Raw genomic sequence first — 12,876 nt, 5'->3', positions numbered from 1 at the left:
GTAGTCTGGCTCACAGAGCTAAAGGAAAATATAGTTGTGGTTATTGACTGGCTGAAGAAAGTAGGGCCAGAAGTAAGATACCCTATATATATGCTATAGTCAAAGCCTACTGTTTGATAAACATAATTCAAATGGTCTTGGCATGTGGAAGGAAATTGTTTTGGGTTGAAAATACTTTTTAGTGAAAAGTTAAAAATCCTGTACTTGGACATGCACAAGAAATACAGCCATCATAAGGCCAGTGCCTCACTTATTGGTATGGAGGAATCCTAAATGGATTTTTAAAATATTTTGTTCCCTTAAAAATAATTTTATGCTCCAAAACTTATACTTCCTTCCTCAGATGTTTCTTTTAAACTCCACTTTAATATTAAAGTTTATTTAAATTATACTTTACTTTGGCGACTTCTTAATACAGACTAGGAGATCTGTAAAACCTGAATCTTCAATTTATAAGCCAAAACTAAATCCAGACTTTCTATCTTTTAACTAGGAGACACATTCTTTAATTAGAAGTCAATGAAAACTCCAGTTGTGAGGTCTTGGGTTTTTTTAATATGAACTAGTACTATAGGAAAAAACTCAATTCTTCCAGTAAGTTAAAAGTATCATGTAGGAAAAAATATGTATTGTTTTGATCAATAGTGCAAATCACCAGAAAAATGAATCAAGTGATCTGCCTATTTTGGAACATAAACCAAGTACTTCAGAATTGACAGAATGTTGTCTACTGTTGTTGTTATGGGATAGTCACCGGCTTCCTGAAATCAGAAACATATAACTGATCACAGTGAAGAAGAGACAAATAGACTAAAGCTCAACACTCCCCTTCATTACAAAGATAGGGTTTGGGGATCATGAGAAGCATTATACAGCTTGTCTAATTTAGAAGATGCTTTGCAGGGGAACATGGGGATTTTCTCCTCCTCAGACTTTGTCAGAAGAGTACTACATGTTATATATAATGTGTCCACATTGCATTGATAGGGAGTTGGGAATTAAAATGCAATTATTTCCATGATCGTTTTTTTTTTTGGCAACATATGAAAACAAGCTGATAAGGAAAAATTAACATTAGTTAGGCATTACTAGAAATCCTACTATTTTGAAGATAAGGCTTCAAACCACTTACTACCACTGGAATGAATTCCAAAATAAAGCCGTATTTTTAAAGATAATGTTATTACTGCTCAATAATAAAATCCCCTTCTTGGAGACATTATAGGAGTAACTGGAATTTGCTATTTAAAATATATCATTACCCTGATCCTGGTCTTGCAAAGTCAGGAAATTTCATGAAAATCAACTGTTCAACATTAACCAAAATTTGAGAAATAATTGTATTTGTGTGTTTTAGAGACTGCCTCATAAAGTGGGCTGTTTTCACACTTTTATCAAAGACAGCAGAATAAAAATCACATAATGTCAAGTTGTGTTGTGGTGTGTTGAAGAAGCAGGGTTACCTTCCTAGCATTGACTTCTGATGTTTAATCCTCTCCAAAATTACTTCTTGAAGACACTGCTACACTCGGCCATTTTCTTTAGCACCTTTCATCTAAGAGCCAGGCACAATTTCCCAGATCAACCTACAAATCTGAGAGCAAAACTGTCTCATAAAATGGGGACTTCAATATCCCTTTGGACAGGAGAGGCACAGGGGGAGCAATAGGAAGAGGGAAATTATTAGAATTAAACTGTGCTATTATCCTGCAAATCTTCCATTTCATATATATCCTTCCCTTGCAGAAAAATTCTAGGTCTGTATCAGCAGCTGTCATCAATTAATTGCATAAAACTCAATGACCTTTATTAAAGATATTGATATTCTTTAAATAGAATTTGTGTAAGAAGTTAGTGATATCTTGACTTAGAGCACGTCATTCAGTGACACTCAATTTTCTTCATGAAGATGAGGCTCCCCTATCAAGTAAACAAGAAATTTCTAATACACATAATGCAAACACTCTGTGCAATACACAAAGTCCACACACTGTCTTGATGATACTTGAACAATGTTTGAACACAGATCCTCATATTCCTGCAAAAAATACGATTTACTCTGATAGTTCTAGTAGGGCTCACGTGAGAAGTCCTCAAGGATATTATACAGCACACATTATATAATGTCTCTTAGTTAAAATGTAACAATACATGTGAGCTAAATTTAAAAGGAGGCATGGTGAAGTAAAGAGCCAAATCACGTTTGTAAAAAACAAGCAGAATTTATTTAAAATTTTGGCTAATGGGCAATTTAGATTGCAAAATGGTCTTTGCTCATGGACGTTTGCTCAAAAAGAAAATAGACTGAAGTTTTTACCTCACAGGTCCTCTGATGATTCTTATTATTATTAACTGACATTATTATGTTTATTATTATCACTGACACTAAATGTTTAGTTTATAACAAAATATTATACATCATTGGTTTCTAAAAGAGAAATAGACAGAGACAATAGACCACACAGGTTGTATTTGTCTGAGTAATCCTATGATTTCAAGTTAAGGTTAAACACATCTGCCACTTGAAATCTAACATACATTCAAAGATTGCAAAAATCAGAAGAGAGGATTTCTAATTAATTAAGCTGGATTTGGATTTTATCCTTTCTATTATTGTTCACTAAATACTTAAGACAGACTAGAATCCTGTAGCTTAGGACATTTTATTAAAAAATAAGGTAGTTGAATTTGTATAAATTAATAATGATTTTAAATATCTAACAGAAAAATATCAAGTTACACTTTATCTATGTATTTTATGCAATATTATAAATGAATTTAAAGTAGGAAGTAGGAGTGGGGGAGTAGGGAGAGTCTCAAGACTTCATATTGCCCCACAATGCTGATTTCATTTAATCTGAAGTGATCCAACTGACTTAAAGACTGCACTAATTAAAACCTGGGTCAGGTCTTGTTTCAACTTTGACACTTAAGTGATCTGGTTTTTAAATAATTTGAAATCCTCATTTTTTCTCCTTTTTGATACCTGATATAATATTCAGACTGAAAACAATGGCCAAAATTCAACTTCCATTTTTTATGACATATTTTGTATTCAATTTTAAGGAAGTCTTGGAAAAAATGACTGAAATACAGAAATCAAGATGCAATTAATAAACAGAAGTTTTTAAATCTATAAAATAAGGAAGTATAAATTTCACAGTATTCCAGATAACACGGATTAACAATGGTGTAATTATAGGTGTACATTTGAACAGTAAGCAAGCTAAAGGGTAACATTCTTTTTTTTTTCCTGAAGATATGTATCTTAAACTAGGTGAAGTACATTCAAGAATGCTTAAGACAGACCCTAAAAAATTAGAGCTGCAGAAAGATACTATTAAAAAAACCCCAAGCAACCCCTCCCCATAAAATAAATAGACTTGCATAATACATAGTCTTGGAATCTTGTATGTATTGTACAACATGAGAGACCCTTGGTGTTCCCAGTTTGATCAAATGTTATCAAATCTACTTTTATAAAGCCATTTCATAATCACGTATTCTAAATAAACAGGGTGAGCCCTGTTCTCTTTAGGTTTTGTACCCTTATACCTTTAGAAAGCTGTAGCTTTGAACAGATGAAATTTTCTCCCTAGGTTCCAAATTCTTATTCAAGATGAAATAGCATTTGTACAAAAAATCAAAGGAAATGAAGATTTTAAACTTGACATCAGGTTAACTACAAAACCGAAAACAAACAAAAAAATGAACTGATGAAAAAGCAAATAGTAAAATTATATTCACAAATAAAACATTTTTGCATATATGGTTGTATTGAAACAGATGAGGGCTCAAACAGAAAAAAAAAAATTGTGTACTCTGTGAGACTTCTGTGATCTAATTAAACAGAATTTATTCATTAACAGCATTTGTAAACTAGACCTTCACTCTCATGATTTTTCCACTGACTTAAACTTTCAAATGTTTTTGTGATTCTGAGCTTTAGATATCCCAATATTTGTTTATTTTTTAAAAAATAGACCTTCTAAAACGTATTTGTTTAAAAAAAATGACAGAAGTTATCTCCAGTTAGTTAATCTATTCTGTTAAGCAATTCAGGAGCAAGTCCTGACCTAAATTTGTGTATGCTTTCAAGGTTTACTATTATTTTGAATGCTTTGAAAGTTTTCATTTAGGTCAATTTTCTACATGGATTTGTTACATAAGGTTCACAGAAAAACAAAAAGAAATAAGAATAAAACATAGAAAATAAACATGGTGCTGAAGATTGATATGTCCAGCAACCATGGTGTTTTAACTTACCCAGATATGCTTTTCATGAGATGAAGAGAGATGAATGGAAAAAAAGCACATAAATGTTAATGAACATATAGTAGTCCATAAAAAAATAATATGATAGATAAAATAATACCACCATTATAACTACAGAAATCTTTCTAACTGGTCTTTAAATGCTTTAAAGAACTTAAGTGTTCTTGTGAAGAACAGATGTATCTGTCAAAATGAGATTTTCATTAAACTCACGTTGGCTATTTATTAGCAAAGCACATCTTCCATCTACAATACATATTCATGCCAAAGAACTGTAAAAACAGTGAATGTGAAGTAGATTTTCAAGTTAAAGCTCTTTGCTTTGATTTGATAATTTCATAGGGATTTTTGTGTAACCTCAAAAATCTTGAAAATCCCAAACCTGTGGATTTAAGCAAATTACAGAGACACAATAAAACTGAGTGGACTGCAAACCAAGGTTTACTTTTCTATGTACACTTTAATAATATTTCAGCAAAATATCTCATAAATCATAAACGACCTAGATTTGGTTGGTTTTTTGTTAGTCTGTTTGGGTTTTTTATATGCAGATTTGATGTACATCGGTGACTAACATTTGCAATCGCTATTTATGCCAGGCAGTATTTTAATTTTGGCAGTCATATTAACACTAGGTCAGTAGCAACATTGGTATGAATGATTTACCCTCTAGGTAACCTATTATTGCCAATATAATGGGTATAGTATATGTAGGAGAAACTAGGATGCCATCATTGATAATAAAATTTCTTCAGCATCCTTTAATTGCCACCATAAAAAGAAAATTATATGCCTGAATGAAATCCAGACATCTCAAAATAATGTATTTCTATTAACAACTGATTTACAGAGATATAAAAACACTTGGTAGATACAGCAGTAGAAAACTTGGGGTGAAAAGCCTGTAGCCTGATTAATTAAGAAGAGGTTGCAGACATTTTAGTCGGTTCAGGAGGTTTGAGAACTTAAATTTTGTTTTCATGTGTGTGAGCTCAGCAGAACAGCTGGGAGAGAGGAGAGAAAGTACCATACAGAAAAGTAGGTGGAAATAAATGACAAATAGACACAGAAAGTTTAAGAAAGGAAAATTAAAGAAGGGAAGGACAATGAAGGTATGCAGTATAAGTAAAGAACTAGCAAACTGTTCAAAACTTTACCAAATCTGATGGAAGTAGCACTACAATTGAATATGCATTCATGATTCATGCTCATTTTCTACTAAGCTAACTGTAAAGACTGACTTGAACACCTTTGATGAAAAAGCTTTTAACTTTGAACCTGCTGGGTTATATTGAACCAGAACTCCCACTCATTTCATCTTCCTCTGAGTCCTCCTTTGGGTATGTGTAGAGAGAAATAAACAGAGGGATTAATTTGAATATAAGTAAATTTCTTGGAATTTTAATGAGTTGGCAGTTTGTAGTCACTTGAGGATAACATATGGGACCTGAAGGCCACTACAGGAGTAGAGGATCAAGGGACAGTCCATCACTTCCTGACCATCTTGTGTTAGAATAATAAAATACAGCAGAGAAAAATGGATATTTAATTCTGGGGTTTGCCTTTTATTCAGAAGACAACAAATTTATCACCATTTTATTAAAGGAGCTCCATTTTCCTTAAGCGTGTATTAATCTAAAGGTTGTGCAGATTTTTTTTCCTCTGTTGTTTTATCCATTCTTCCTTTGAGTCTTAATTCTACAGTTAATTGGATGGAATATTTGCATCTGCTGGACATCACTGTTTAGAGAGCTAGCTGCATGCATCAGGATACATGCTTATATTTATCCAGAAATTCCAAATTGCAATGGATAGGCTTGTACATGTAGATAAAACTTGCAACATTCTGATTCAAATATTCTTAACTTTTATGAGGAAAATAATTTAAAAAAATTAATGAAGGATAAAAATATTATTTTTAAAAAATATGATTTATTGAATAAAATATGTTATATCATTCTTTTCATCGTCAGAATAATCCAAGTAAGGTTTAATAATCTCTGCAAAATAAATACCCTTTTATCTTTACATTTCTAATGCTAAAAATGCTCCAAGTATCAATGTAAGAGCAACATACATTTTTTAACATTGCAAAAGCTCTGACTGAGTAATGATTTGAAGTAAGTGTTCCAGTGTTCTAGTAAGCGTTAAAATGTTTGCTAAAAAAATTAAGTTTAAAAAGAAAATTCATCTTTATGGGTGTCTCAAAGACTAGACACTGATTGAGACAAGACAAAACCACATTGCACACAGTAGACAATCCTAAACTCCATATCAGAACACTGTATACCTCTCCTTCCTCTGCTGAAATGAGAAATTAGAAAATAATAGCCACTGAACACTGTATTGTTTGCTAGAAAGGGAGGAAGAACTGACTATCAGACTGAAAGCTACTAACAACATCGGGGAGTTTCTCATAGATGAAGTAGGAAGGAAAGAAATTAAATGCGAAACTTGAATTTTCCTGATTCAGAAAATAAAAGACTGGATGGTGAAAAAGGCCTCATATTCTTAAGAGCTACTGTAAAAAAAAGCTACCGTATGTTTAGGATATAATGGTGTTTAATAAGGATTAAGTACAGAGGAACATTAAATGGATGGCACAGAAAAAGACCTTAATTAATCCAATTAGATTAATTATTTCAAAATGTATGCAATTAAGAAAATCATTAGAAAGAGCAATTTGCATACTGCAGAAAACAGAAATTCTTTGTAATCACAAATACACTACATCAAATCTTAATTACAATTGCACACATGAAACCTAATTAATTAACCTAATTATAGGGACATCATGTGGATTCAAAAGCAACTAAATGATAACTATGGTGTTTCAAACTTTTATTCCACAAAATGTTCTACCTAGACATTTTTTCAAGTTGCCTGCTGACTGGGATCTAAAACTTGGATTTGCCCATAAAAAAATCAAAGTCCCAGCCTTCTGTTTATGAAATGAACTTATCAATACCTATCATTCTTTTTTTTTCTCTGAGTAGAAAGGAAGAGGAGTCAATTAATCCAATATGTTTTTCTGTTCATATGGATGTTCCTGCTGTTTAATATGTTCATCATTGTAGTCAGCTGAGACTTAACAGCACTGCAGTCATCTCAGCAGGGTTAATTGTAAGGCTATGAATACTAAGAATTTCTTTTTAAGCCACAATTTTACATAGGAGAATTACTTAAGTCTTCATTTTACAAGTCTTTAACCATGTATGCAAGCACATGTGTGTGTCCTGGCACATCAAGGCTCTTCTGCAATGAACTTGAAGGCAGAAGGCAAACAAAAGCATGTAGCTGTGGAGTAAATCTCCTCAAAAACAGGTTTGTGGAAAAGAATGGTTTACTTTGATTTTCCTTGGAAAATATAAACCTCACACTTTGAGCTTGTTTTGGAAATATGGAATTAATAGGTTCTTGTCCAGAGTCAAATCAAACAAAATTGAAGGAAAAATGACGCTAAAGCTCTGCACTTGACTCATATTATTAAACTAGGGGATTTATCAGTTTCTAGACTGGAATCCTGCCAGCATGATCCAGAATAACTGTCTTGCTTGTAAATTCTTTCTCATGGAGATAATTTGTATTTGGGATTGCTGCAGAAGGGATGTCCTAAGCTAACCTTTCACTGTACTGTCAGCATGCACAAGGTCAAAATCCCCTCTGTGTTACAATCTAGGGCTACATAGCACTTAAACGTCTCTCAAACCTTGCCTTATGTTGCTGCATAGGATAAAATAAGCACATCCCAAGAATGTCAGGGATTATGACCAATTATTACACACATTAGGCAACGTACAAAATACATAGTCTTTTCTTTCTTCAGCTTTCTCCCTTCTTCAGACAGATACTTATTTGCTGCCTCTTTACATATTGTTGCAGATGAAATAAAAAATTACAATTGAAAGATTATATACTGCTGGCACTCAGAGCTATACTACAGCGTACAGAGACAAAGCCAGACTCATTAGAGCTGTATTTGCCACCAGTGAGGATAAGGGCAATTTGACATCATGCCTAAGCAAAACTGTGGACAAGGAGAAAACAAATGATGTTCATTAGGACAGTTATAGCAAAAAGGGAAACAAACATGACTCTATTTGTTGATAATATTTCAAGTTTGGCTGAGTTCATTGTTAAAGATTATTTTCATAAAGGGACCAATGTATGGTGTTTTAGTGAAAAGGACAGTAAAACATTTATACGGCTTTTGTTAAGTGTCTTAATTAGTTACCTGAAATGAGGTCAGTGAAGATGTGCATTTTTAAGGGGAATACAGTTTATTTTGTTTTAGACAAGTGTTATCTACTCATTTTCTGAGGTATGAAATTGTCTTGTGGGACACATATTGATCAACTTCTGCTGTTTCAGGAGACACTATGCCTCTACCTGAATCATTTGCAAACCTTTATGAGTTGCAATAGAAACTGGACTGACCCAAACTTCCTGTGCTGGATACTGCCTTGGGTTATCATAACAACCCTGAGTGAATGCCAAGGTGAAGTTATTGTGCATAGTTTTCACAACACCCACAAAGGCTGATATTATGAACATCTGTATACACAGTCACGGAGAATTGGTAGCTGGAGTCAACCACAAAATCCAGAATTGTAAATTAGGTGACTGTTTTCCACAGAGAGACTGGTTAATCACTAGGAAAAAAATACTAAGAGAAAATCTCTTCTTCATTTTGTGATGGGTGCCTTCTGGAGAGTATATCTTAATCAAAATATATGACCTAGATGAGTGAAAATTATTTGAATCATTAGGGGATTCAAATGGATGTAATGGTGACAGAGGGTTGTAAGGACTTAAAGATCACAGTTGCCTGTCTCAAAACACTGTCAAGGCCACAGAAGGAACTTGCCATAAGATAAACCACCACAGTGGGAACCTGAGATAAGCATAGATGGGAGAAATTTGCAACAGGAAGGCACTAATTCCAGGCCTAGTAGAGGTGGGATCTGTTTAGAACATCCTGGTTAATGCATCTGGACAAAAATTCTCACTGTAGCAAACTGTGGGAAAGGAAACAACTGACATGTATGCCACCTCAAGTTATGGTAACATCTGTGACCACCTCGTGAATCCCTGGAACTTGGACTTTACAAAGGTGGTACCCCCCAAAAAATGACTTTGGGACGCTCTCCACTGAGAAGCCCAGGGGGAAGAAGGAGCAACAGGATGCTGCCAGATCCATGGCTGATGACTATCTTCTGCATGAGCTCTCTGTCTCTCTCTCCTTCTCGTCCACCCACTTCCCCCTACCCACTTTCCTATTTCTTTCTATCTCTCTACCTCACATTTACTGTTAAATAAAACCCACATTATTGGCTAAAGCATATGGTCTCATTTGCACCTTAATTTGTGCAGAAGCATCTCTCACTAATCAGATCATAACAAGGGTATCTGTGCCATTAATACTTCCTAAACTGTGCCATTAATACAGTCCTAAACTCTGAGTTTTCTTGAAGTAGTTACTCATTAGGCAAATAGGCTCTGAGAGTCACGCAAAAGGCGGAAGATATTATATACAAAATATTAACAGCTTTTATATAGAACAAGGGAAGTGGAATATAAAGGCTAATTTAAATATATAATAAATAATAAAAATGAGGTGTATTACTCTTTGTCACAACCCAACATCATTTATTTTCACCAAATAATGGAATAACACCCTAAACCCCTTACCTTCATCTTTTGTTTCCGAGGACTGTATGCTCAATTTACAAATAGTCAGACCTAAAAAGTTTCAATATTAACTAGAGCTGTCATATATTCAATGTCTGAGAATAAACATCTATAGATGAGTCAGGCAATTTAAGTTCATCTTTTCAGATAATTTTAAAAATATGTTGGGTATAATTTAAAAACTCTACACAGCTTCCCTCATTTCTCTTTGATGCCTTAAGAATAAGACTTATTTCTAATAAATCTACTGTAACAATCAAGTGTTGGATGAAAAGAGGCCCTTGTTTGAGGTTTTTAAATGTCTAGCGTATCACTGAGACAAATTGTTAATTACATTTTAATTATGTCTAAGTAGGCAATTGAAACTGAAAGAAATTTTACATCTAAATAGCATCTTCTAAGCAAGAAGCAGGGAAACTTTGAAATTTTGGTTAATGACACTACAATCACTAGAGAGAGAATTGGTCTTCAGAAGTACCATATTCTCTCATTAAACTTTTGAGAGTGAAATATATTTTCCAGTACCCTATTCTATGCCTGGAAATTGCGCTAAAATGGGATAACACACTGCAGTGTGTTCGTAACTCCATGAGGTCAAAGCAGAATCAATGCACATGCTTGCTACTGAGGGAGCAGGTAGCCAGGACACCTGATGGATAATTAGTACCTACTGTCTGCAGGAGCTGACAATTTGAAATGTCATGCATTTTCATCCCTGGGGTAGAGGCATCCTTGTGAAATTACTGATGAAGTTGAATACATTCAAAAATCCAAAATTAGATATTCAGAATTTTAAGTATTTCTCACTTAAGAGATTAATTAAACTGAAAGAATACCGTAGATATCATTTTAGCAGGTATTTGTCCTTTTATAATAACTTCTATCCAAACTAAATCAAAACTAATAGTAAAGTCTGGCAAAGCTCATGATTACTATCACAGTACTCCTGTGTTGATCACAGTGATGAATTAGACCTTTGTTTCACATTAAGGGGAGAATCCTTGCTTTCCTGCACCAGAACTACCACTGAACTGAAAGGGATATTTGCGGAGCTATTAAAAGGGCTGAAAGCCAGTTCACCTAACTTGCACCTGTAAAAGAGAAACACAGTTACAGTACATGGTATTTTACCTGTTTTATGGAAAAAAGAATTGGTTCTGGCATCAACATTTTGAGTTTTTTTGTATTTGTTGTTGGTTTTGGGTTTGGGGAGGGTTTTGGTTGTTTGGGTTTTTTGGTTTTTTTGGGGTTTTTTTGGTAGTGGTTTTTGTTTTCATTTTGTAAAGGAAGTGACAAAGCCAGCATAAATAAAGCTCTCTCAGACCTGAAATGTAATACAAAATACTATTTCCCTGCTTTAGCCTATCCTTTAACAGTCCTACTGGTGGGTCTGAGTCTTTTGGAGTTTTATATCCTAATCTAAATTAGCCATAGAAATCCTTACAAGGTGAATTGCTTTTCTCTGTGTTCTAGTACTCTGCTCACTGTCTCTGCAGGATTTGTAGAGTGGTTTTGTTTAGCAGTAAAAAGGAATCAAATGTTTGGACTTAAATCTTACTGCTATAGCACAAGATAGGAAATGATTCTCAGACTTCTTTTATTACCTCTTAAAAGACCTCATACATATCTCCACCACCATTAATGTTACACAGCACAGTATTCTCATTTGCACTGCACAGTACAGCAATCTTGCAGCTACTGTATGTATGGGAAGGCTTCTTCCAGAGGGGATTATGCATTGTTAAGTGTTGGTAGAAAGGAATCTGACCTACCTAGACAAACTTTTCATTAAATGACTTCTAGACTGTTATACTTTCTAAGTTAAGTCATGCAAATACATGACTGATATTCCAGAACTGTCTGCATGCAATCCTGTGCCATATGCTCTAGGATGACCCTGTTTGAGCAGGGAAGTTGGACAAGATGACACACTGTGGTTCCTTCCAACCTTATCCATTCTGTGATTCTGTGACTGCATTTCTCACAAGGAGGTGTTAATTCTCTTACGCTCTATTGATAGCTTGGCACCTCTAATGACTACCATAATTCAGTAGAATCTCATGTATATCTCTAACACAATATATTTTTTTCCCATACTATGATTCCTCTACAAATATATAATATATATACATGTGTGTATATATATATATATATACACGCATAAACTAGCAATGTATGTTAGCCTTTCTGTAATAGTAAATTAAGAGGAATCTTAAAAGCAATTCGGAGGATTCTAAACTGAGAAACTATGAAGACAGGCAAATCTAAAAGGAACAGGGAAAAAAATATCTTCATGACATATTTACAGAACACATACTTAGAATAAATAATACACAGTTCAGACTAATTGAACAGTCATAGTTGCAAATGAAAGATTTCTTTCCTTCTGGCAGATAACATTCTGATCATATCTAATCCATAAAGAACCAAGGACAGACAGACACAGGAGAAATAAAGGAAAGACTTGAAAAGTAGAAAGCATGGGAAAGTCTAATTATATGAGATTAGACAGAACATTAATAAGAGATTACCTGTACACCTATTATTTCTAGACCCAAAACTTGGTAAGCGATCTCATATACAAAGTAGTAGTGTCATATATGCAGTTGTATGTGTCAAGTCTTATGTTATTTTACCCAGATTAAAGAACTAACACATAAGAAAGTGAACAAAGTGAACACATTTGTCCCTTGTGGTACATTCAGTCCTCAGAGCTGGAAGATACATATGGACTTAAAAAAAGGCTGCTGAAAATTCAATTATATTCTTTATGAATGGCAATGATGGCCTCAAAGATACTTTTTAGATTCAGTAAAAAAAAGCATAGTAACATGCTCTACATCTATATCTCTCTAAATTACTAATTAGTGTTAAAAATGTACTGATAAATAGAGGGACAAGACTCATCAA

At 33.9% G+C, this 12,876-nt stretch overlaps 1 protein-coding gene across 17 annotated transcripts in view; it reads right to left on the bottom strand.

Annotated features, from left to right (window-relative positions):
- The window catches only part of PPFIA2 (PTPRF interacting protein alpha 2), a 318,848-nt gene that overhangs the window by 22,010 nt on the left and 283,962 nt on the right, over positions 1–12,876 (bottom strand). For 12 of the 17 annotated variants that reach the window (XM_027653930.1, XM_027653957.1, XM_027653948.1 and 9 more), the window contains one exon: positions 4,267–4,275. The exons of the other annotated variants lie outside the window; for them this stretch is intronic. In XM_027653930.1, the coding sequence (XP_027509731.1) occupies positions 4,267–4,275 (9 nt within the window). The remainder of the gene's footprint in view (positions 1–4,266; positions 4,276–12,876) is intronic. 17 annotated transcript variants of the gene reach the window in all.

This window comes from Corapipo altera, unplaced genomic scaffold (genome assembly GCF_003945725.1).
Source record: "Corapipo altera isolate COAL_440 unplaced genomic scaffold, ASM394572v1 1, whole genome shotgun sequence".
Classification (NCBI taxonomy): Eukaryota; Metazoa; Chordata; class Aves; order Passeriformes; family Pipridae; genus Corapipo; species Corapipo altera.
The sequence above is the reverse complement of the archived record's forward strand: the minus strand, read 5'-3'. Positions and strand labels throughout refer to the sequence as shown.